The sequence below is a fragment of the Perca flavescens genome, chromosome 13 (genome assembly GCF_004354835.1).
Source record: "Perca flavescens isolate YP-PL-M2 chromosome 13, PFLA_1.0, whole genome shotgun sequence".
NCBI classification, from domain to species: domain Eukaryota; kingdom Metazoa; phylum Chordata; class Actinopteri; order Perciformes; family Percidae; genus Perca; species Perca flavescens.
The window spans coordinates 2,825,811-2,852,547 of NC_041343.1; the positions used below are offsets into that span (position 1 = coordinate 2,825,811).

At 39.4% G+C, this 26,737-nt stretch overlaps 1 protein-coding gene across 5 annotated transcripts; it reads left to right on the plus strand.

Moving 5' to 3' along the window:
• On the plus strand, positions 1-25,331 carry bbx (BBX high mobility group box domain containing). Of its 5 annotated transcripts, none has more exons than XM_028595598.1 (16): positions 1-109; positions 3,147-3,224; positions 8,827-8,998; positions 9,314-9,574; positions 11,147-11,354; positions 11,438-11,505; positions 11,751-11,825; positions 12,444-12,524; positions 14,036-14,101; positions 15,724-16,582; positions 17,505-17,637; positions 18,573-18,724; positions 18,915-19,004; positions 19,862-20,056; positions 20,847-21,039; positions 24,842-25,331. In XM_028595598.1, exons 3-16 carry the CDS (start codon positions 8,840-8,842, stop codon positions 24,918-24,920), a joined length of 2,619 nt encoding a protein of 872 aa, XP_028451399.1. In that variant the 5' UTR covers positions 1-109; positions 3,147-3,224; positions 8,827-8,839; the 3' UTR covers positions 24,921-25,331. The 5 variants fall into 5 exon arrangements, with proteins under 5 accessions (XP_028451399.1, XP_028451398.1, XP_028451402.1 ...); XM_028595597.1 differs by lacking the exon at positions 1-109 and adding an exon at positions 1,668-1,781; XM_028595601.1 differs by lacking the exon at positions 1-109 and adding an exon at positions 1,668-1,781 and having other exon boundaries at positions 18,915-18,989.
• Positions 25,332-26,737: the final 1,406 nt, after the last annotated feature.

Genomic DNA, 26,737 nt, shown 5'->3' on the forward strand with positions numbered 1-26,737 from the left:
TATTTTCAATGTACAGTGTGCTGCAAAACTGTTTGATAATTTCACGTCTAAACGCTTTTTAAGAAGATTTAAGCAACTAGCCACTCGTTTGCTACATTGCTACTGGCAGGTATGTACTGTTAAACTACCGCGATACATTTCTGTAACATGTTTTATCTGTTATCACGCGCACAAACACCCAGGAAACAAGTAGTTACTAAACTGAGATAGATGGTAACCACGGTTTAGGAAATGGTTATCGGTGTTTAGTGATGTAGCCGGCGGCTTTTTGGCGACTTTGTCAATCGGACCGCCGCTGTAAGGTAAAGTTAAGTCAGGGATGTTGTAAGCAAGTACAGGCCAGCCTGGGTAGGAGCACTTTGCAAACCGGGGGAGGGGAGGGATGTAGGTTAGCCGAGATGAGAATGTTCTCCCACCTCGAGGAAAGCGAAAGTGATTTCTCTAAAATTATATGACTGAACAAGTCTGTATTTCTGCCAGAATGAACGCTTCGTGGTGTTACTTTGGTGGGCTGAGGTCGTTTAATGTGTCGCCTTCGCCGACAGTAAAAATCATCATCTAGCGAAGTGCTGCGTTTCTGTACCACTGTCAAGTTCCACAGAATAACAAAGAGCACTTCCGGTTTACATTATGACAATAAAAGCATTGACTTGAATTCATGTTGGAGACAGTATTTCATGCACATATTTTGTGCCAGTGTTTAATATTTTCCTAAAAAATACATTTTACTGACTCTCTATATAGAAAACAATTATTTAGTGTTTCTATCAATCCTACCCATCATCCATATTATTGATATAGTCTTAGTGTGTTTGTCATATTCTACATTGTTTATCCGTGTTGCTCTTTTTCAGGACCCACATCATCCATATTATTATTATTATTATTAGTCTTATCGGTATCAATAAATCACTGAGGATAACCTGAGTTTTGAAAGATCCATTTCTAATAACACTGTTTAACACACTCCATATGCCTTTAATGCTGGTTTTGTTATCCTCCAATAATGTATTATAGTATTCCTTCTCACATAACCTCATAATATCAGTTCACTTATTTTTACACTGTATATTTTTTTAGATTATTTTCCAGCCTCTATTAGTTCTATACTTTATGAATTCTCTTTAAAGAGATTATAGAGTTTTTTTTTTTTGTAGGAATTTTCATTTTTTACAGCACTTAATGCTTTCTATTTTCGCTCATTTATATTTATTTTTTACTCTATTAAAATCCTATTTAAATGTGCCTTTTTATATGTCTTGTGTTGTCTTAATGCATTTGATGTCTTATGTAAAGCACTTTGAATTGCCTTTGCCGTTGAAAGGTAGTCTACTGTAAACTAGCCTTGATTAAATAATTACAACACAGGCTTACTTAAAAAAAATAGCTGAATGCATATATGTGTTTGGGATGTAATACAAATGCTGCTTTAAAAATAGCTGTAGGTTCAGAGCTCATGAGACAATGTCTTATTGAGACACACATCATCTCCCGACTTGGAATATCTGCTGTCTCGAAAGAATCCGCGAATACTAATGTGATGGGCACGTGTTCCAATAGGCAGTAGAATATAAGCCTCGTCGCTATTTGCGAAAGTTTTTATTTTTATTTTGGTTACAAATATCTGTGCTTCCGGTTTACTTGTGTCTTATTTGGATGGACTTGACACAGCTGTGTTTCGTACAGTCAGTGCTGAACTGTTATGATGTGTCAATAAGTTATAAAGGTGGACGGCACCAATGATGAGAGCCCCCCCCCGGTACTCGAGCAGGATATTAGAGGTATGTTCAGACATTAAGGAGACGTTCATGACAGAGAACTTGTGCTTTTGTTGGTTTCCCGTTAAAACCCGCTCGCTATTTTCTCAACCTCTCAGTCAGTCACTCTGAAAAATTGTTATTATCGCAGCTTTGGACATGATGTCCGCCTGCTGGCTTTTCCCTTTTGAGTGTGTTTGTTTGCCATCGACATTTCATTGAGAACCAGTGTTGTACGCCATACGTTGTTACTGTGTTGCTTAAATATGTCTGCACTCCTGTTTGAAATCGCCGTGAAAAATAAATGGCAAAGCAACTGTTTCTCAGTGAGGTGGTATGACTTGCCCCCCCCCTCTCTTCCTATCCGCATCAAATACATAGCCACAAGCCTGCGTTGTATGTAAACGGGCTGTTGCAACAGCACAAACGACTATTTCGACCACAGTTTAGTCGGTGAGTTGTGTCAGCAGCTGTACAACGAGCTTATACTGTTTGGGAAACCATTGCATGTTAAAACCGTGACACGTCCAGTTAGCAGGCTATAGAGCTAGCAAGCTAACTAGCTACTTTTATTCCTAGTAACACTGCTAGGAAATGGAGCCACTGGCCAGCAAAACATTGCCCACAGATGCATGTGCCTGGACATAAAATCCCCAGTTTAATTAATCACTGTGGATGTTTTTCCCCTCGGAGTGGGAGACATTTCGACGACATTGTCATCGGAGAGTTTGACAGGAGTGAAATATCCCCACTACTGTAACGTACTTGGGGTTTCTCCTCCACACCGAAGCAAGATGGACTCTCATTCGGCTTGTCTGTCTTGTCAGAGCTCGGATCGACATTTTGCACGGTGATGAAAATGTGTGCTTAGAGATGGGAGCACATTAGGTAGGCAAACGGATCGTTTCTTCGCATACCTGACACATTTATGTGCCGATAATGTGCGCGAGAAGCTCGATACAGTAGCGCAAGACTTCACTCCCGAGGCAGACAGTCCGATCGGGCATCAGCAGTTTTACCTGAGCACAACACAACTAACGTTAAACCTGTGCGCAGCAAAATAGTCACTGCAAACTGTACCTGCTTCATTTAGGCTGTACAATATATGAAATGCATCCAGTGGTCGAAGGGTTTTGGCCTACATGTTTGGTTTTGGCCACAAGGGCGGATCGACTGCACGATTGAAGTGATCAGTAATCAGATCAGACAAAATGTCCCACCGTACTTTGAAGCTGGCGAGGTCTTGTGCTTTGCAGTGTCAACCACGAATGATCTATTAAAGTTGCTTTGCACACATTCCCCCCATGCAGCCCAGCTCCTGTTGTTGGGAAATTGTTGCAGAGATGACAGTGTAACACATGACTGAGAGCGGTGTCTTGTATTTTATAGGTCATCGTCATTGCATGACAAAGGCTGTGGCAGATTCATCTTCATCACTCATACAGCATTTCCATAGCTTTTTCGTCAGTAAGTATCCCCGTTTACCACTCAACATTCATAAATACATACACTGGCATCTAGTCTGGATGATGTCCAGAGGAATACATTGAGTCATTCATTCATTGATTGGTTGCTAATTTCATGTATGTCATAGACACAGAACAAGTGCAAACATGTTGAGAAATTCAGACCAATAATGGAAAATATACAGAGATTATTAATTACCAATGATCAGTAGTTCTACTGATTTGTATGTGTGCAGAACATTAAGTGTGCAGCTAATATACAGACAACATGGCTGTGATAGGGTGCATACTTTTTGACACAACCCTCTCTTGGTTTTTAATATGACATCACTGAGTAGCAAACGGTGAAATGGAGTTTTTGTTAGAGAGACCTTAAAGGGTAACTACCGTTTTTGTCAACCTGGACCCTATGTTCCTATGTTTTTGTGTCTAAGTGACTGATGGAACAACAATCTCTGACAATGGTCCAGTATTAAGAGAGATTGCTCCAGTCGGCAGCGGCAAAACAAGCTCCAATGTAAGTTAATAGGGCAGTTGTCCAGCTTGTATTTACCTTCACAAAAGTGCTCATTTTGCCGCTGACCGGCTCAGATTAATATTCTAAGTGTCTGACAACATAATGGAAAGGATCCATTCAGAGATAGTCCTTAAAAACCTCTTTGTGACCTTTCTGTTTAACCAGAAACAGCTCTGAAGTCGCTAGTGCTAAACCCACCAGACTCCCACCAGACTCCATTTAAAAAAGCAATACTTTTAGTGTGTGTAGAGTACATATTTTCACATGTAAATCGGTAACCTATGTGTTTATTTGAACCAAAACTAGAGTTGTGATGGTTGGAAAAGTGGATAGACGACCTAAATTGGCATTTCATAGTTTTACTTTGTGTCAACTTTGAATGAAGTGTATTTTACGATGCTAAAATTACTGTTTAGTTACATGGAGTCTGGTGGCTTTAGTGAACGCAATTTGGCGGAAGTTTTTTATATTTAAAAAAAGGATCTTACTCTTTAACAGAAAGGTCAACCTCCTTAGAAATCCTTTCCATAATGTTGTCAGACACTGAGAATATTAATCTGAGCCTGTGAAGCCTTGTGAAGGTAAATACAAGCTGGACAATTACCCTATTAACTTACATTGGAGCTTGTTTCACTGCTGCCGACTGCAGAGATCTCGCTTAATACTGGACCAATGTTGTCAAACCGGGTTGAAAGATTGGTAGTTACCCCTAATACAGTGAATACAGTGCATCAACGTGAGAAGAGGTCAGGTGCAATTTACTTTTCTTGACTTTGTTACATTTAGATATTGTTATGCTGAATGACTTATATTTAGTAGCACAGCTGCAGTCCATTATAAGACACATTATTGAAGACAAATGAGAATAGGGGTCGACCAATACTGTTTTTTAGGGCCAATACCGATTATTAGTAGTTAATGAAACAGTTAACCAATATTTGGAACCGATATGCATTTACAGTAAGAATGAAAATCTTTTGTCAAAATTAACATTTTGGAATGTTACAAACTCCAACACAAAAGTTTGTTTAAATGCTTTCAATTATTTTCATAAAACTGAAACTTTAAACATAATACACAGTCAAAAAAAAAAGAATAAATAAAAACAAAAATAGCTTCCTGATGTTCGTGCTAACAGTTTTTTTGCAGGTGTTGCAGACTGCTTACATTGTAGCGGAGCCGAACTAGCGCTCTTTTAAATTCATTAACTTTATTGGTTTATCTGTAAAATAAAACCGATACAGATAAGTGCAAATTGCCAAATATCGGCCCCAATAATCAGCCAGGCCAATAATTGTTTGATCCCTACGTGAGAGTGCAAGGATCCAATTATTGTACCATGGTGTTCCCATAATATTTATAAGGAAATCTTCAATTCTCCCAATTCTTTATGTAACCCATCAACTCTAAAATGTGACAAAATCAAGGTAACATTTCACTTTTAAATGACTATGTAACTAATGACGCGATGGACTGCAGCAGTTCTTGAGGTCTGCGGCTAACTCACTACTTTCTGTTGTGACTTTGTTCCTGTTATCTTTTTTTCGCAACAAAAAACCTGCCAAGGAAAGCTCTAAGAAAGCACAGAGTCCATACTGCTCTTGCGTAGCCCTTGTAGTGACCAGTAACGGAGAAGAGCCAATTTCCCACTGGTCAACAGCAATGACTAGTAATGACTAAGCATGTTTTGGTCAGATTCCAATCATCAGTCGTCTGATGTTTTCTTCCCTTGTTTTTCCTCTTGCCCACAATGCAACACAAAAACCCCATGTCCATGGCAGGTAGGTGGCACTTTTGGTCAACAGTCCCACAATGTAATAAAGTCTATTTGTTAGATTAGTAAATTACAGTGGTGTGACACTTCACCTGCCAGTGATGATCATTTATAAGTGTCTGAAACTCAACTCCAAATACCACCAGCCCCAAATACAATGTAGTTCAGTAATCTTGAACTCATTTTTTTAACAGTGATTAAACTTGATTTGGATGTATTAAAGGTCAGAATTATTATGAATATCCTGACTATAGTTCCATCAGGGGATGACCTACATTTTGTAAGTGATACATATTTTTGATGTAAGCGACATCTTATGCGAAAACTCAGTTTCAGCTTTCTAATTTTACATTGGCCTAGTCTCATCAGCCTAACTGCAGAATGTCTTTCATATAGAAAACTAGGGCAGCACAATATATAGAATTTAAAAAAAAATATATAATAATATAATAATAATATAAACTGCCGCAATAAACGCATCACGAAAGGCTGCGACACATCGCGAAAGACACTCAAGGGGTTTCTTGTGTTAGTTGGAAGAACATTCTTTATTTAGTGCTGCCTTTTTATATTCAACTCAAATGTTGAATTTGTTCAATAAAAGAAAGTTGGAAATGATTTCCTTTCATTAGATTTAAATTCAACAAGCAGTTTGTTGTATTTTAGCAGAATACCGAAAGCAGCAGAACTGAGTACACTCGGGCGCCTGGGTAGCTCAGTTGGTAGAGCGCACCCATATATGTAGGTTTACTCCTCAACGCAGTGGCCGAGGCTTCAACTCCGACCTGCAGCCCTTTGCTGCATGTCATTCCCCCCCCTCTCTCTCCCCTTTCATGTCTTCAGCTGTCCTATAAAAATGAAGCCCTAAAATGACAAAACAATCATCTTAAAAAAAGAAGTGAGTACACTTTATCTGCTTATTTATTGCAAGTAAAATCGTTATCGCGATATTCAACGTTATCGTATATTGCACATTTTTCTCATATCGTGGTGCCCTATAGAAAATATATATATATATATATATATATATATATATATATATATATATATATATATATATATATATATATATATCTCATTCATTCAAATCAATTTAATTTAATTAATATTGTCAAATCACAACAGATGTAATCTTAGGCCTCTTTACAGGTAAAACATTTAGTGATTTCACTCCAACATGATCAAAGCTTTGTAGAACAGTGTTGGGACACTTCTGTCCACTCAAGACATAGTCCAACTTCAACCTAGCCAAACCTAGCACAAACAAAACAGCTGCTGCTCATTTTTATACCCTACACTGTTTTAACATTGAACCTTATTTATACCATAGTGCTGTGGTTAGTCTATTCTTTCTTCTACAATGCATGATATTAGTGGGTGGTATTGTTTATGCGTGTTGTTGACGTGTTAATGATTCACCCAAACTGCATTGAGTGCTCGTTGCTTGCAGCTGTACGTCTTACCGGCTCAGAGGGACTGCATATTCTTTAACCTTTTTTTAAAATATTTCCAAATGACCCTCCAACAAAATGTCCATATGTTGACATTTCTATCCAACAGCCACACATCTTTTTGACTGCAGCTGCGCCTCCTGTTGCAGCTTCATAATAAGAGCACTCCAGTGTGTAGGGAAATAAAGCATGGATGGAAATACTTAGAAGTGGTCTTGACTGGAATGATTTCTTTGCAATCCCAGTGAGACATCCACTACTCATTGGTATCAATTCTTCTCATTGATATTTCAGCGCAGCTCTGTAACTTTTAGACCATGATTTGATAGTGAGTCTATCTAATTGAAGATCTAAGGCACTACTAAGTCCATCAGCTGTAAATCACCCTCCTATCACCCTCCTTTGTAGCTCAGTGTGATGTTATTCATGGGGTCCACAGTAAGGGGGGGTCCTCTAAGGCAAGTTAAGAGAGAAAATTAGCATAGTAAATTAAGGCTGATGAAACAATGGCCAGCCATCTTGCTCCTGTTAAATTAAATCAAATAAAGACAGAAGCTGCAATTGATAGGTTTAAAGAGACTTTGACCTTTAAATCAATCCCACTTTACTCATGCCTTGATTTGAGATTGGCTGCCATTTTGGTTTTCATAATTATTTTTGACTACAGCTGGAAGCCAGAGTTCAACTCATTTTGATAATTGTGACAAGCACATTTAGACTAAATGTATTAGAGATCTGTATCTCAGGATCCGATCTGTATTAATAATTATTAAAGTGATGGTTCGGAGTAATTTCACCCTAGGGTCCCAGCACCATGACCTCGAGCCAAACACCCCCCCAGAAGCTTTTTTCACCTGGGTCGAACATTGGGAGAGTTAGCGTAGAGTAGCGTTATCAGCTGAATAGCTTAGCGCAGGGGCTAATGGACCCACGTTTGTATCTCGTAAGTTACCCCACTAATAATGCCTGAAATGATACCAAACGTCTACAGTAGTACAAATAGGTTATGTACTCATAAAACGATGGATTGGAAAGTTTGTAAGTACACCAGAAGTGTATGTAAATAACACTTGCCTGCTGGCTTCTCGTCTCTGCTGCTGCTGCTGTTACTACCGGGCAGTAAGAGTGCTTAGGGCCGTCTACAAATTACAACACCGAAAAGAGATGCAACAAAATTATTTATTAATTTAATTTTACAATAAGATAATGTCTCCAAACTTACCTCAATTATAACTTGTCTCCTGCTAGTTATACTACAGCACTTACTTAAAAAAAAAAGTTAAATTAATAAATATTTTTGTTGCATCTCTTTTTGGTGTTGTAATTTGTAGACGTCCCTAAGCACTTGTCTCACAGAAGCCAACAGGCAAGTGTTATTTACATAAACTCCTGGTGTACTTACAAACTTTCCAATCCATCGTTTTATGAGTACATACAACTTACGAGATACATCACTCGATCCATTAGCCCCTGCGCTAAGCTATTCAGCGGCTAACGCTACTCTACGCTAACTCTCCCAATGTTCGACCCAGGTGAAAAAAGCTTCTGGGGGGGTGTTTGGCTCGAGGTCATTGTGCAAAGGACCCTAGGGTGAAATTACTCCGAAACATCACTTAAACTCGTTTGAAAAATTGGCCTGATGTGATTACTAATATTTATATCATAAATTCCATACCTATTTTGCAGACCTGCCTGAAGTCATTACATGTTCTGGTCAGGTCATGCACATTACAGCACGTATTATCACACTCGCCATTACAAATCTCCAGCACTAACTATCATGGCAGCAGGTAGCTCTGCTTCCATAATAACAATAATAATGATTATGCATAACCAATGATGCCCATCTGTGGTTGTTTAGGCACGGTAGTACCATGAAGGGTGGAGGCAGAGGTAAGGAGCCACCTGTTGCAGGGGAGGTCACTGGCAAGCGCCCCAAACGCAAGTGCCTGCAGTGGCACCCACTCCTGTCCAAAAAGGCTCTGGATTTCTCTGAGGAGGAGGAAGAGGAGGATGAAGAGGAGCTGGAGAAGGTGAGTGGGTTTGACGACTTGACAGGTCATTTAATCTAGGGCTGCACGATACGAGGAATCTGTGAACCTGTGATTTGGATATATATCACTAGTCTATATTGCAATTTCAATACAATTGCGATTAACTGTGCAGCCCTAATTTAATCCCAAACTGAACGACGCATCTGTTATTATTTTATCACCCAGATGGGTCAGGAAACACAGCATCTGATGCTTTATGATATAATGTTGATGCTGGCTCTTAAAAATCCTCATAAGTATACTTATTGTGGCAAAAAAACCTTTTCTGAGTGTGATTTATGACTTTGTTATCAGCAGCCAGAGCTGTGTGGCCAGGACCAGGGCTTGCAGCAGGTGCAGTGTGGAAGCACAACGGAGGAAGCGGAGGAGGACTCGAATGAGCAGCGCGCGCGGCGGCCAATGAATGCCTTTCTCCTCTTCTGCAAGCGCCATCGTTCCCTGGTGCGGCAGGAACATCCTCGCCTGGATAACCGCGGGGCCACCAAGATCCTGGCTGACTGGTGGGCGGTGCTGGAGCCCAAAGAGAAGCAGAAGTACACGGACATGGCCAAGGAGGTGACTCTGCTTTTCTACTGCCATGATTTCTAACTCTCTCTCTTCCTGTAGCACCAAATTAACGTTTATTTTCAGAATGATTTTTAGTAGGTGACATGCTCCTGGATTGTGAAACATTGCTTTGAGCTAAAAAAACTATTCCAGCTTGATATCATATGAGTAGCAAAGAAAAGCCCAGTAGTAAGAGAGAAAAGTCCTTCTGCACTATCGTCCTGTTTTGTTGAGTCCGATGGACATTTAAAGACTTTTTAGTTTGTTTACCTTTTCCAACATGAAAATTTGATCTGATTGACCCACAAATGTCAATCAGCTTCTTACTGTGATTGTTGGGGTTATTTGAATATACTTGAATATATTTCCATTAACATTACCTTGTGCTAACAATCCCACAATGCATTGCATCACATTTGATGTGAGAATTGCACAGCGTTGGGAAAGTTACTTTGGAAATGTAATAGGTTACTGATTACAAATGACCCTATTTAAAATAATAATAGTACTGTAACTATTTCAATTACTTTATCAAAGTAATGCAAGTTATTACATTTAATTACTTTTTGATTACTTTTCTAAATTTCTAATGAATTGAACCATTTTCAACTGTTTAAACCTGGCAGCGTTAACCTTACAGCAGCACTCAACACCGACTACTGTCACACTCCTTTAAATTCCTTCATCACATGAATTAAGATTAGAATCATTTAATTTTGAAGAACAGCCACCACAAAGTCAGACTTCAGCACCTGTTTTTAATATGAGATCATTCTGAGGTCATCATAACAAAACAAAAAAAATAATATCCCGGCACACACAGCCCCAAATCTGAAATAAAACAATTATTGAATAAACCAATGTCCTATATATATTTTTATCTATTCTTATAGCTAGCTAGCATAACTAGCTTCTTATGAATGGCGATTACATTTCAACCACTGGATATGCACCAAGCAAAATATGCTGCTCAAATACGTCTTTGATACACATTAAGACCTGTTTGTCACACAGAAGATATGCATGTCTTCCCTACTTTATTTAATAGGACTGCTTGCAGTTACTGTGCGCTAACGTAACTTCCATACCTGCAGACGTTTCCTGAGTTTGGACCTCCACATCGATAGCATTTTGACCGCCGGCAAACATTCTTTGCGTTGCACGGTTATGTTGGAACCCTTCTCAGATTTTTGTATGAAATGTTTGTTATTTTTCCAGCACTGGAAGGTTTTTTTCTCCGTAGCCATAGTGGCAACTCTCAGACAGCTTGAGAGGCGATTTAACCGTCAGAGGGGCGGTGTGCAAATTTCAAACAGGAGAACCAATCCAGAGCATCAGAATAGCATCACATTTTACTTTTATTACAATTAATTTAATAGTTGACGACTAATGGATTAATCTTTGCAGCTCTAGATCAAACCAGACCCACACAGTCCTGATGAGGCAGATTAACTGGATTTCTGACTGTTTCTCTTATTAAATAATACCTTTTAGAATATTTCATGTTTTAGTGAAAATTTTGTATGTAGATTTGATGATTTGAAACCAGGGGCTGTAACCAAATCCATTCTGTCCTTTCAGTACAAGGATGCCTTTATGAAGGCCAACCCGGGCTACAAGTGGTGTCCCACCACCAGCAAGCCGCTGAAGAGCCCCTCCTGTCAGCCTGTCAGCAGCAGCCCCCGCAAAAAAGTTTGGTCCTTCTCTTCCAACTCCACCAAGGACTCCACCACTGCCAAAAAAGTGCCCAAAACAGACAGCATGCCACAGTTAAACTTTGCCATGGCAGGTGTGTATAATACCAGACGGTTTGTACAGTGACAGCATGATAAAATGTTGGATTGTTTTGTAACTACTGTCATTCTCCGTCAGACCCTACAAAGATGGGAGGCCTTAGCATGCTGCTGTTAGCTGGGGAACATGCCCTCACAAACAGAGAGGTAGGTCACTGTTGGAGGTGACTTGTGTCTGCTATTTATTTTTAAATTTTTAAAATTTTGAGTTGAGCTGCTCGGGAACGCAAAGTGAATTTCAGTGTAAACGGATAATAACGTATTGTATCTCTCCGATAATCACGGATGCTAGTTTGATCTGTAGCGAACGTTTGCGTTTTTTCCATGATGCTATTTAAAAAGTGTTTTTTATTTACCAGAGTGACTAACCCCAGTGTTGTTGACCTCTTTAGATCCCTTCCAGCACTAAACCTAGTTTACCTGACACAGCCAGTGAAGGGAACTCCTTTCCAGGGGACGAGGAAGAGGTGTGTTTCTGTTTATTTTAGGCCAGATACTTGGGTTGTCTCTCCAAAGCAGGTGACTGATGTGGTCTGGCTAGACAGAAATATGTGCAAAGTTAAAAGTATATCTATTTACAAACCGCATAATAACCAGTGCTGCATATGTTGTGTTGGAGTAGCTAGTGGTGGAAAGTACCTAAGTACATTTATTCAGGTACTGTACTCAAGTACAATTTGGAGGTACTTATACTGTACTTGAGTATTTCCATGTTATGTTACTTCTACTTACTACTTACTGAATACTTGAGATTATTAATGCAAAAAGGTAATCAACAAAAATGATGATAGATTAAGCTACCCAACAGTTTATAGTAGTTCAAATTAGCCCCGCTTTTATCAGATATTACATGTTAAAGTATCAATAGTGCTAATAATATCTGTTATTCTGAAATTCTGCTTAATTACTTTTGGTAATTTCAAATGAAAGGATTCAGTAACAATGTTTGCCATGAAGGTTGTTCACTCAGTTTCCCCACAATTGATGATGTGAATGGGGAATAGCTGAACCCACTTTAACACTGATATGTTATTTAATAACTTCTAGAAGTGACTTGTTTTTGCTCCCCCTGTTTCCATCTACAGATGTTGTCTGGGACAATACCGAACCGAGTGCCTGACATTACTGAGAGCAGGGTTAAGGCTGCCCCTTCCCCACAGGCAGAGGTACGACTGCATTTCCATTCATCAGTGATGTACTAAATATCATAACAGAGTTTATTTTTACAACCTTGCTTGTTGCTTTGGTTCATGACCGTATTGTTATTGTGCATAGACACCTTTTGAAGCAACTGACATGCATACAAAGCTGCCCCACAGTATATACCTTTTTTTTTTACACAGCAGACTTAGTTTAGGTGAGCTACATATCCACTGTATCACTTATTTCAATCATTGGTGGAACCAAAATCATCACTGTCTAATGAGTACATGGAAAGAAAATGATCTGCATAGCCATTTTAGCGCCCCCCTCAGGCCAAAATGTCGGTAACATACACAGATATCACATAATCTAACAGGCCTGTGATGCCATCAAAGCTGCTGAGCACAGATACTGTGCTTTCAAAAGTTGTTCACTGCTGCACCGGATTGGATCAGTCACCACAATCTTTGGCCTGAACTCAGGTTTTCCGGCATCACGAAACAGGCTAACTTGTAACCGGGGTAGATCATGGTGGTAACCTATGCTGCACGGCTAACTTCAGGGGTTCAGATCCAAACGTGGCAACAGCCTGACTACTGTCCAGTCAGCTCCCTGGGAATCACTGGATATGTTTAAGTCGAAATGCTTTGCTGGTCCAGGCTTTCTGTGTCTTCTAACAAACAGAGAGATAGTTTACCTCGCTTAATGAGTCCCTATTGAGGATTATAGCATGCATGCATTTGAACTGTGCAAAGTTTCTTTCATTCTGACAGTGGCGATGCTTTTAGAGTCTTATTCAACTGTGCAGCTCCGAATAACATGAGGCGACTTGTAGTGATCATTGGAAATAAAACACATACGCTTTGTTGTCTTTTATTAGAACGGTAATCCATGCTGTTAATTAGCCCCCATAATAATAAATGCATAATTTTAGTCAGATATTCAGACATTAACTGCTTCTCTTCTCCTCTCTGCCTTGGCAGCTGAAACAGTCTCACCTTACTTTTAACTTATAATTCCCACACGGCTTTATAGTCTCGTCTTTAGATGTTCCATCTAGTGTTTTTACATTGCTTACTAGTCTAGTAATATGATTATATTGTGTATATATATATATGATCCCGTTGAATATCACTTTTTGCTGCTGCTATAAAGGAATTTTCCAGCGGGTGTCACCGTTTCACCTCCTATCGTTTCTGACAATGTTGCCTGCCTCCACATGTGAACATGTAACAGAGCCAGTTGATAACCAGCTTCATCATATTCTCTCTCCCCCAACCCCCCGCCCCTCCCCCCCCCCCACCACCACCATTGTTAGGCTTAGTGAAGCCAGCTCATCTTAAGAGAGCCACTTTAAAGTACAGGCCTACAGTCTTCCCTACTACAACAGTAAACATGGTGACATTTGTTGTAGAAAGTAAATATTGCGGAATAATAATGCTTCTGTAGTAAGCTAAGCAGTGTGATCTCATTAAAAAAAAAAAAAAAAAAAAAAACACAACATGTGACAAACCATGTTACTGTATGTTCACAGTCATCTCTCTCTGCGGCACCTGAAGGAAAACCATGCAGGCAGTCCGCTCTCTTCCAGCTGGCTGAGGTAAGGCATTTACAAATTTGCAAAGAGTTCATGGTAACACATTGCCACTTTATTCAATAAGTGGGGAGAATGTTAAACTATGAAAACATCCGATTGACCTGATTGGACCTTGACATCAGTTAAGTTGTGCTCATAAGTTTATGAACCCATGCTAAAGTTGACTAAAAAGAGCAATACAAAAATAAAACAATCTTTTGGAAATTGATCTTAATTAAAAAGAATTTGGAAAAATCCAACCTTTAAGGACACCAATGTTCTTTGTGAATGAATAATGTATCGTAAATAAATAAATGTTCTTCCTTAAAATACAGGGTATACACACCCCTATGTTAAATTCCCATTTTTATTTTTAAAGGCCAGTTATTTTATGGATCCAGGATAGTATGCATCCTGATAAAGTTCCCTTGGCCTTTTGGAATTAAAACAGCCCCCCCACATCATCACATAGCCTTCACCATACCTAGAGATTGGCATGGTTTTATTTCAGTTAGCCTGATAGCTGGTTTGATTTGCATTGAGAGAGGATTATATGGAAAGTACCCCATGCCAATCTCTAGGTATGGTGAAGAGTATGCGATGATGTGGGGCTGTTTTAATTCCAAAGGCCAAGGGAACTTTATCAGGATGCATAGTATCCTGGATCCATGAAATAATTGGCCTTTAAAAATAAAAATCTGCCTGCCTCTATGGGAATTTAACATAGGGGTGGTTAATAAATGTTCTTCTTTTTCTCATTTATTCAATTATGATACATTATTCATTCACAAAGAAAATTGGTGTCCTTAAAAGATGGATTTTTCCTCATTTTTTTTAATTAAAAAAAATTTAATTAAAAATTAAATAAAAAATTAATTAATTTTTAATTAAGGCATGAAAATCTTCCAAAAGATGATCTTTTATATTTTTTTTAATTCCTCTTTTTAGTGAACTTTAGCATGGGCTCATAAACTTCTGAGCACACAACTGTATCTTTCATACCAGAGATTGACAGATTGTAAAAATTTGACAAAGCTGACAAAGTTCCCTTGTTTAGGAGTGTGCTTTTTGCAAGAAAGAACAACAACTAGAAAAGCTGAAAAAAATAGGCGTTTTGTTAGTTTTAGTGATAGGGAGTCTTAACTATGACAATTGCTCCCTTTACTTTCATACATTTTGTCCTTTTATCCATATACTCGACAGTACATTTTATAACTCCAAAAGTAACTGTGTCATGAGCGTCAAAATGAATAGTTCACTGCTGTTTATTTAACTATGAACGGGGACAGACCGATAAAGCTTCACATATTACAACTGTGTCTTTCAGTCATTGGCATAAATCTGATTTGGTGTCATATGAGTAGATAACACATAAGTGTAAATAAATAGTGCTTAAAAATATAAAGATTTGTTCCGGGCACACTGAAAAGAGAGGATGTGTCACCAATAGGAGGAATGAAGCATTCAGTCATGGCAAGATTATTAAGAACAATAGAGGAAAGGTTACACAATGCAATCAGTAGACTCTGATCCACTTAGACAGAAACTATAGAAATGGAATTTAGAGATGTATTATCAGGAGCATAGATTGTTGTCATTTTATGTTAGTTTGCTTAACATTGAGTTTTTGTCTTGTGTTCGGTCAGATGTGCTTAGCGTCTGAAGCTGGAAAGATGGAGCCAGTGGAATGTGAGCCTGAGGACAGCTGCCCTACAGCCTCTCTCCAGCAAACCAGCGGCAGGCCAGAGGGCAAGGAGCAGGCAGCCGACAGGGACGACTGTCCTCCCTCGCCCCACACATCAGCCCTCGTACCTTCGCTCTCCTCTGTCACGTCTACCTCCACCGATGCCATCCAGCCACAACTCAGCAGCCAAAACACACGTGTCAAAAACAAGAGCAAGAAAAAAGAGGGGGCCAAGTCGAATGATAACGACGAGATCCCTTGCTCGGCAAAGAAGATCATCAAGAAGTGCAGCAATGCAGAATCAAACGTGGACAGTGTCTTCAGTACAATTGAGGCAGTGGCCAAAGGAGCCTGGAAGGACACGGAGGAGAAGCCCAAGAAGAAGATCCAGAGCAGTCTGAGTGCTGGGAACTCTGGTGGGCCCAAAAAGAAGAGTAAGCCCAGAGTCAAGACCCCTGTCAAAGAAAGAGAGGAGGAGATGGAGGAGGACAGCGGGCAGTGTGGGCAGTACAGTTCCTCTGAGGTGGAAATGAAGGAAGAGATGGCTGACGCCAGTCCCAAGGCTGAAGCGGAAGAAGCCAGTATAGGAAGCTCGGAGCTTCAGGGCAGCGCGGCGGAAGCCCACCAGTCCCCCGGCAGCTCCTCGCCTGCCAAGCTCAAAGAGGAAGACAAGGGGAAGGAGCGGTCGAGTGACGGGACCTGTGACTCAAACCCAGAGAACCACGGCTCCAGGAAGTCCGAGCGGAGCTGTAAAGGCGCCTTGTATAAAACCCTGGTTTCTGAGGGAATGCTGACTTCACTGAGGGCCAATATTGACCGAGGTATCTATTTAGATTCCAGGGCCAACTGATTCCTAAATGTAGGAGGCATGATCTAGTCTGTGTATCTTATGTAGGGCAGGAGTCTTCAACATTTTTTAGGCCATGGACCCCTTCACTGAGAGAGAAACCGAGCACGGGCCCCCTACTAGATATATTGTATCAAATAAAGTTGCATATTAAACTGGGCCTACAATAACATGTAGGGTGGCCTATGGCCTTCATACATACCTTTTTAGTGCATAGAATACTAAGGTATTACATAATTGTTGGTAGGGCTGCACAATATATAGTTTCTTAATCGTCATCGCGATATTAATTGGCGCACTATACACATCGTAAAAGACAGTTTAACGAAAATATCAGAAAACTGCACTTTAAAATGGTTACTGCCGTTCTTTTTTTAGTGCTGCCTTTTATGTTCAATTGTTCATTTGTTTAATACAAGAATGTTGGAAATTATTTCCTTTCATGTGTTTTAAATTCAACAAGCAATCTATTTATTATGTATTTTAGCAGAAAACTGAAAGCAGCAGTACACTTTAGTATCTGTTTATTTATTGCGAGTAATATCGTTATCGCAATATTAAACGGCGTTTTCTTCATATCGTGCAGCAATTGTTGGCATGATTTGATAAATCATGTTTTAATGTTAGAAATACATGTGGGAAAATGAATCCTATTGATTAACTGTATCTGTGGATGGCTACCTTACCTACAGGCCTTTTTCACAGATAGGCTGATTTGTATTTGCTAATAATATGTTAGATTCGTGTAAAGACATTTTAGTTTTTGAAAGAACTTAAAAAATGAACAAAACGTTGGTGGCCCCCCTGCAGTAGCTCAGCGCCCCAGACCCCCTGTTGAAGATCTCTGATGTAGTGAATGCATGTATATGAATGGGCTGTTGTGTCTGTGTCTGCAGGGAAGAGAGGTGCTTTCCGTGGTTCAGATCATGATGCAAACTGGAGTGACGACAGCTGGACAGTTTCTCAGATAGGACCTAACAACCCCAAGAAGCTGAAAAAGTCCAAGTCCAAAGATGAATCTTCACAGGGGTGAGTCATGGCACATCTTAATTAATTTTGGGTACAATGATGCTGCATACATTACAAACAGTGAGTAGTAATCTACAATACGATTTAAAAGATACCAGTCAATAAATAGGAAACTGTCAACCAATAAATATAGCTGGTGTAATGGTAGCAGGTAATAAATAAGTACAAGATCACATTTAATAAATATATAAAAAAAGAACATTACTATTAGTCAGTTGCCAACATTAAACATGGCCACATATTGCACAGACCCTCTATTGCGCTCCTGACAGTATTGCACTGTTGAATGCTTGTCTCTGAGTCTGACCCAAAGTAAACAGAAAGTAGCCCCCTGGATTAGCTATTGGAGCAAACAGCATAGGGATCTACATCTGGGTCAACCAACCAGCTAACAGAACTAGCTGCTTATTCACCTGCACTAATAACAAACTTTAGTTTCTTATGGATTCATATATGTAGCATGATTTGCCGGAGCTGCATTTCCCCAATGTCCACAGCTGGCATATGCAAAGTTATTAAAGTCTGAATGGTCCCAAAATGAGAATAACATCCAGGTTGAAAAGTACTGTCATTTCACTGGTCAGTGATTTTAATCCCATCTGGAGCACACATGTCTGTATACATTTTATAAACATTTGTTTTCAGTTACTACATCATATTTAACGGTCAACCAAGTTTCGTGAAGAAAACGTTATGTACAAATGAAATTCTGTAGTAGTCCTGTGGAGTGGGTGTGTCCCTTTAGTGTGCGTTTAGTGAGGAGGAAGCTAGTTGTGATGCTCTCACTGTCTCCCTTGCAGGACTAGACCAAGATACGTTACTCATCTCTGTAGGGAAATGTATTATACGATGGCTTTGACGTCTGCTTTGTTTAAGGTTAGGCTAGGCTACTGATTATATGCTTAATTATGTAAACTCTGAACTTGACTTGTCAGCCTCGGGAAACTGGAGGAGGAGTTTGAAAGGAAGTTTAACAGTCTGCCACAGTATAGCCCGATGACATTTGATAAGAAGGGGACTACTGTCGCAAAGAAGAAGAAGACTGACAGCCCCGTTGTCCCAGAGGAAGTCTCTAAAGCAGGGAAAGGTAAGAACAATATCAAAGATTTCTCCACTAAATGATCATCCATGTCCCACTCTGCAGCGGATTGTAGTCATGTTTTCCACACCTGTTCTGGACCTGTTTTCTCTTTGTAAAAGCAAAAAAAACATCTCGACTCCATAACATAACATTTCCATGCTCTTTTTTTCTTTTTCTTTTGTTTTTACTATATCAGGGCCATCTCCATCTCAGAAAAAGACTTCATTCCACAAGATTGTTAGGAAGCACAAACACAAAAAGGAGAAACCAGGTGCAGTGGACAAAGGTGAACCTCAATGTCAATGTTTGTGCATTATAAAGCAGGGATGTGAACATTTTAAGAGGTATTTTGCAGATTTCTGTAGCAGTTACCCATTACCACATTGTGTATACAACAGTTTGAATGTGTAGCCCTTTAGTGAAATGACAACAAGTTGAATTATAGAATTTACCTTTTTTAAAGCACAAAACGAGGCTGTAACAACATGTAACATATGTACTACACTCTTCAACGTGCACAATTTATATTGTAAAGAAATTGATATATTCATAAGAAATACATATTAAGAATTAGCTGTTGAGGCCCATGTGCAAACTAAAGCCTTTATGCAAACATTTGTAGTGCATAGAATACTAAGCTATTAAAATAATAATTGTTGGCATGATTTATAAAATTATGTTTTAATGTTAACATTCACGTGGCACAGAGAATCCTTAGGATGATCTGTATCTGTGGAGGGCTACCTTAGTGACTATATTGTGTGTGTGTGTGTGTGTGTGTGTGTGTGTGTGTGTGTGTGTGTGTGTGTGTGTGTGTGTGTGTGTGTGTGTGTGTGTGTGTGTGTGTGTGTGTGTGTGTGTGTGTGTGTGTGTTTCCACAAATAGGCTGATTTATATTTGCTAATAATATGTTGACACATTTTAGTTTTCGAAAAAATAACAATAATTTGGTGCCCCTCCTGCAGTGACTCTGAGAATCCCCTAGGGGTCCCGGACCCCCTGTTAAATATCTCTGCTACCCGTTGTCTCTGTAACTTCCCTTCTTGTGACGAGGACTGAAACACAGCTGATTTTCATTGCTACCTATGTGCAAAGGTCAAATCATTGAAATGCATTCTGAACCTTTTTTTCCCTCCACAACAGTGGTACAGAGTGATTCCAGCATGCTGGATTCAGCTTCAAAAGCCAAATCATGTGCCCCCGTTGCCATAACGTGCCCTGATGTCCAGGGCCCCGCTAGCATGGAGATGCTAGTTGGTAGCCAGAAGAGGAAGGCTAGGAAGACCAAGATCACACACTTGGTGCGCACAGCTGATGGCAGCGTGTCTCCAGCCGAGGGTGAGTGATCAACCATTGATCGATTGGTCGATTGATCAGAAAGTGTGGAGTTACAAAGATCGGTCTGTCCCTTCCCTAAAGAGAGAACGGTTTAGCCAGAAGGCACCACTGTATGTTAAAATTAAACATGTTAGTGCTTTAAATGGAACATTTTGAAAATGAAATAAATAAAATGATCTCATTGAATTAATGCTTAATGCATTAATTATTAGTATTATTGTTAGTTTTATTCTTGTTTTTTGTTATTTTACTTCTCAACCAGTTCACTCTTCCGTTATGAGCTGTATTTTAGGAATGTTTTTACGGAAACTTACTGCTGTTGCTAGAGAGAAACTGTCCCAACAGCCCAGAGAGGAAGCACTTCAGACCTCTTCAAAATAAAGTCACAGGTTCACTTGCCATTACAAAGCGTCGGAATTGTGTCTAGGCAATTGAAAATAAATTTAAGAAGAATTCTAAATAATAAATTTTGAATTAACCAACCATAACAACACCGATTCATGAAACCTATGTCAATATTTCTCATATATGTTTTTGCTTGTCATATTTTTCTGTTTGGATGCGAGGTAACTGAAAGGGCTCTATTACTCCCTTTTAATAGAATAATAAAGTGAAAAGATACAACTTGATGAATCTTCGAAAAAATACTTTTACTAGCACTAGACACTAATGTCTCTTCAAATGATGTTTTTGGTGATTCACACATCTGAAAAAGTAATGCTCTGCTAACAAAACGTTTAATGCGTTTAATTTTGCGTTTAATTCTTTTTTTCTTTTTTTTTTTTTACAGAGGACAAAACTAGGGACCTGAACCAGGAAGAGGATAAGAAGCCATTACCCCAGAATTTATGCAATGATAAAGGGTGCTACAGTCATCCCAGAGGAGCAGAGGAGGCAGAGAGGAGCACCGGACCCCCGGAGCTGCCTGCGTTCTTCAGCCTGGCAGCCCTCGCTGAGGTCGCAGCCATGGAAAACGTTCACAGGTAGAGACACACACACACACACACAGCCCATCTTCTATACAACACTGTGGAGTAGATTATAGCATATGCTGCAGTCATCATGTGTGCTCTGCATCTCAACTCCTTTGTGCCCATTTACAATAATGTTAGGTGACTTATAATCAGACATGTATAAAGTTCTAGAGACCCATACTTGAGTAAAAGTACAAGCGCTCTATCAAAAAAGTGACTTAAGTAGAAGTGCTCTTTAAGCACCACACTTAAGTAGAAGTAAGTATTCAACATTTTTTGTACTTAAGTATTGCAAGTAGTTTATTTTAAAATGTACTACTCAAAGTACTGAAAGTAAAAGTACAAGTATTGTGTTATTTAGTTATTAAAGAAAGCAGTCAAAAGTTTGAATATCATATTGTTTATATTATTTCAAATGTTTAGCCTAAAGGACACTTTGGCTGTAGCCAAAGGAATTAATAAATATGAAATATATTAAAAATAACAAATATTAACAAATACTGAAATAAAATGTACAATTATCAAACTGCAAGTAAAATGAACATCCTCTCCAGCAATCTAGCAACATCCAGATAAACTAGCAGCTTCTCATCACAGGGTCAAACGGTTAACATTCAGGACTCACTGCAGACTGAAACATGTCAGGAATAGATTAAAGGTGCCCTGCCACACAAAAATGTTTTTACTTGCATTTTTTTTTAAATATGTGAGGTCCATATGTGTTTGTGTTATGTTATGAATGTGAAAATGAACTGCTACCTCCTCTGTCAGCTCTAGCCACTAAAAAGAAATAAGCGGAGAAATCAGGCCAATTACAAAAGCTGGTCAGTCTGACATCATACTGCTTGAGCTCATTACTATTCATGAGCTCGCCCAGTTGGGCTGGGTAAAGGATTCTGACAGCCAGGCTGTCATTGGCTAGCTGTTAGCCAATCAGATTCAAACAGCTTAGCTTGTTGAATATTAATGAGAACTGGCAGAAATCGAGCTGAGTCTTCCTGTAGGCTTTCTATACCACGCTAGAATGGCTTGAAACAAGGTAACCAAGGCATTTTTAAAATTTTAGAGTCCATGATAGAACTTCAGACATCACCACAAAGTCATGAAATACATGTGGCAGGGCACCTTTAAACTGCTGCAACAATAGCTAAATAGAGTACAAACTTACATTGTCTCTGACTTCCTAACGGGCAACCGTAATGAAAAGAAACACGACGCGATCTCGGGGATTTCTTACGTAATTAGCATACATAACTAATGTAGCCGTAACTACATACACTGTAACCTACACATTCTCTGTAGCGTGAGGAATTCACAACAGTAACGAGTAATGATGCAGCACATAACAGTCCCTCCAGAAAAACGCGATTATGCGATTGCATAATTCAATGCATAATCAGCCAAAGTCCGCATATTTATGCGGGGGCCGCATTTTTTCAAATACGCCACACTTTCGCCGCATAAATTGCTGATTTCCACGCAGAAAGTTGCGTTTACTTCACACAAGAGCAGCCATTTTCCCCAGTTGCCATGGGAACGTTATGAAGTGACGTTATGAAGTGACGTTATGAAGTGACGTTATGAAGTGACGTGAACATCATCAAAAGCAGGGTGTTGGGGGAATCACTTTTTTTTCTCTTTTTCATCAAACCACAGTTTTTGCAAGTTCCCGCAATTTCATCGCATAAAATTGCATAAATACCCCGCATATTCCATCGCATTTTTTAAGAAAAGGTGCCGCATAATCAAGGATTTTTGCCCGCAACAATCCCAAAAAAACTCCGTATTTTTCTGGAAGGACTGACCTAAAAAATATATCGGAGTAAAAGTATTTCATTCATTGAAAATACTTTTGTGTTATTATTGCGAGACTTGGGATTGTACCACAGACATAAAACTGATTTTATTCTTCAGCTATGGGGAAAATGCAAGTTTAGCGATACTTTAATAATAGTCTTAAAAAGGTTTTAAAAAGCCTTAAATTTGACTTGGTAAAACCTGCAGAAACCCTGTTCTAACATCTCTGCCAATTACATAAAAAAAATCTGTCACTGCTAGCAAACTTAAATGCATCTGTCAAGGACCTCTTCTCTTTGTCACCAACAGTTATCAGCTCACTATATAATGTCACATCTTAGATCTTTACATTTGGCCTCATGCAGGAAGCAAGCACAACAACAGATTTGTTTTTATGTCGCTCATACGAGTGTTTTAAGAGAACTCGTCCCATTCAACAATTTGTTGGTTGCAGCACCACTCGTGCAGTTTTCATCTTCACAAGGGGAAAACACTTATTTGATTTAGGAATTATCTTGCCTCAATCTGAATGAGTATTGGTGTGACAATTTATACAATTCGGTAGTTGTTAGCAAAGCAATGTGCTACCTCAGGGTCTCAGTTCATCAGAACATCTGGCAGTGCAAATTCCCCTGTAATACAATGTGTTCTCTCATTCTCTCTCTGACAGGCACATTGACCTTTTAGTCTGTACCCCTTTACTTCAGCAAAATGTCTTTTGGCATCTTCATTTCATACCAGTCCACCTTTATTTCTGTCACAGTGCAGCTCTCCGATGACACTTTGTGGACAGCTGTAGTATTTAAAAAAAAAAAAAAAAAAAATGTTTAGGTCCCCTAAAATGACTACTTACATTGCTAAATACAGTATAGTGCTGACTGTCTGTCTGACAGTGGGACTTCAATCCCTACATTTTTAAATCTCTGGGAATAAAACCTTCCCACAAATGTAGCAGAACAGGTAGCCCTATATGGCCGTTTGTGTGGAATTGATCATTGGCATAATCCGGTGCCCCCAAACAGGTTGCATTCATTAGGTTGAAACAAACAATCTACAACAACTTTGTACAAATAAGAGGGTTTGCTGAATCTGACTTGGAACACTCAAACAAATCTCACAGAGAAATGTAAGTGAGGTTTAGGAGAAGAATACTCAAAGGTTATTGTATGAGGCCCCATTGTCCCGCTCATCATAGAATTCTCCTATAAAGTAGCACCTTTCTCAACTTAAGTTACAGCGTGCTTGGTAGCGTTGCATTTCCCCCCCGACTCCTTTCCTGGTTCTTCTTCTCCATAAACACCATGAGATCAAGGAGAGGGTTAACTTCTCACGCTCCAGATCTCCCACCGTGGTCAGAAAGAATATATATATATATATATATATATATATATATATATATATATATATATATATATATATATATATATATATATATATATATATATATTTGGGGGTGGCAGTAGCTCACTGGAGGGTCACTGGTTCAAGTCCCAGTACGGACCAAAGTACAGAGTGTGGATTGGTAGCTGGAGAGATGCCAGTTCTCCTCCTGGGCACTGCCAGGTGCTCTTGAGCAAGGCACCGTACCTCCCCCCCAACCGCTCAGGGCGCTGGTCCAGCACTGGCAGCCCACTCACTCTGACATCTCTCCATTTGTGCATGAATAGGTTCTGAGCATGTCTGTGTGTATTTCAGGCCTGTGTGTAGTGATTTCTAACAAAAGTGTAAATTGTAATTTCCCCACTGGGGATCAATAAACAGGATAAATTATAAATTAAAAAAATAAATTAAATTATATGCACACACTGATGCACATGTATAAACTTCAGGCCACTTACGTAGGCTACAAAGAAAGCTCTGTGTCGAGCCTCCGCAGAACCATAAATCACGTTTAACACTGCACCTGGACTCTGACGATAAAAGACAGAAGGCACAGTACCTATATGCTTTAATTTCAGGCTATTATAAAAAAGTGTGAACAAACTCCTAAGTCTTCTGTGATGTCCTGTTTCAGAGGCCAGAGAGGCTTGGCTGAGAATCAGAAGAAAGAGCTTGGCCAGACCCCAGTCCTCATCTCCTGCGCTGACCAGTGAAACTCTGCTGCTGTTTTGAGAAGCCACAACATGGACATTGGCAGTGGAGCTGTACTTTCCTCAGTGGTAACCCTACGCTGAAGGGAGACTTGATCAGGAAGCTTTGGACTGACTCCACCTTACCCGTGTGGTGAAATTAGCTTGAGCTCGGGTTCACGGTGGGGGAAAGAGAGCCTCTCCTCCTCCCTGTTCCTCGCTATCTCAGTGTTTTCCCCAAAAGCCTTCCTTTGGTTTGAGGGAGGATGCCTTTCTGAACTCCTCTCCCCCTCCTTAGATGCTCTGTTTGGGCCTGTGGAAGAACCACGCTGTTCCCAGTGCATGGCTTCCCTTATAGAGATGGTTGTCATGGGTTTATTGTACACTGTTTTGTCAAATAGAGGCCACTTTTAAGGTCAAGTCTTGCGATTTAAAAAAAAAAAATAATAATATAAATATATATATATATATATATATATATATATATATATATATATATATATATATATATATATATATATATAGCATTTTAGGTAGGGCAAATACCCAACACTGCATTCGTTTTCTAGACGAACACAGCTTTCTGTCACCTTTTTACCTCACACACACGCCTACTGAAGAGTTCCCTCCACCTCTGGTAGAATACCTCTGTATTTGAATAGTTCTTATCCCTTCAGTTCCTTCCAGCTTCAACCCAAAATGACTTTAACCAGGGTACATGATCATGATGGATTTACCAACTACTTGCTTAGTGTTTCCCTGCGATACACTAATCTGGTGTACTCAAACTACGAAGAAATCATGGTTGAGTATTTGATATGTAAGTTATGATGCTACTGTAAAACGGTGTGTGGTAGCTACCAATAATCATGTTAGACTGAATGTGTAAGAGTAAACCTGTGCATACCTTTGCATCTGAACTAGAGTTGACTATAGAGGAGGGTGTTTGTTTGTCCTGCTTATCCTTTAGCAGTAGGTTCACGGTGTCCCTGTCAGGCTTATGAGACAGTAGGTTGGCTTAAAAATGTCTTCTTGTGATGGGGAGCTTGTGTAAAAGTGATTCAAATATAGCCTTAAACCCCCTCCCTCCCCCCCACCCAGACCTAGAACCAGCTTCTTGCTCCATGTCATCGCAGTCCTAAAGTCAGTGTAAACATTTTTGAATAGTGAAACGCAGTTACTTGATCTTATTGCAGTTTGCGTAGCAATTAGAAAGGTTAATTCCTCGTGTGCAACTTATTTCATGAAATAGGTGTTTTTTTAAATTACATAAACACTGCACTAATTTGTAGCTAAAGTTTGTGTTGCTCTTGGAAGGGTATTGACATGCCTTGTCTCCACCAGTCAATGTCCTCAGGACCTGGCTAAAGTCAGCCACAAGCTCCAACATAGACGATCAGAAGGTTGGTAATCTACATGGAATACTTGGTTCATGAAATTGTTTTATACTACATGTCTCATAAAATGAGCATTTTGAGAGGAAAAAAAAAAATACAGAAATAAAAAGTTCCATTTATTTCTGATTGAATATGTGGAAATGGGACCACGCTGTGCTATGGTTCCTCACAGAGCAAATGGAGACAAGGCATTTAATAACCCCATGTTTGTCCTAATGGCCTTTTGAGATTTTATTGCCAAGTAATGGTCTACTCAGAGGTCACATGTAATCCATGTTTTGATTCTTAGAAGTATTTATATTTAGATGCAACTTTGTGTCCTTTATTTTTGGCTTTGTTTTGTCCATGTCTGGTCTGAATCATTCCATTTCCATGCCTCGGTCTCTGCCTTACTGTTGTTTGCGGTTAGTCAGCTGTAGTAGTGAGGAGAAAGAAGGAAAGGAT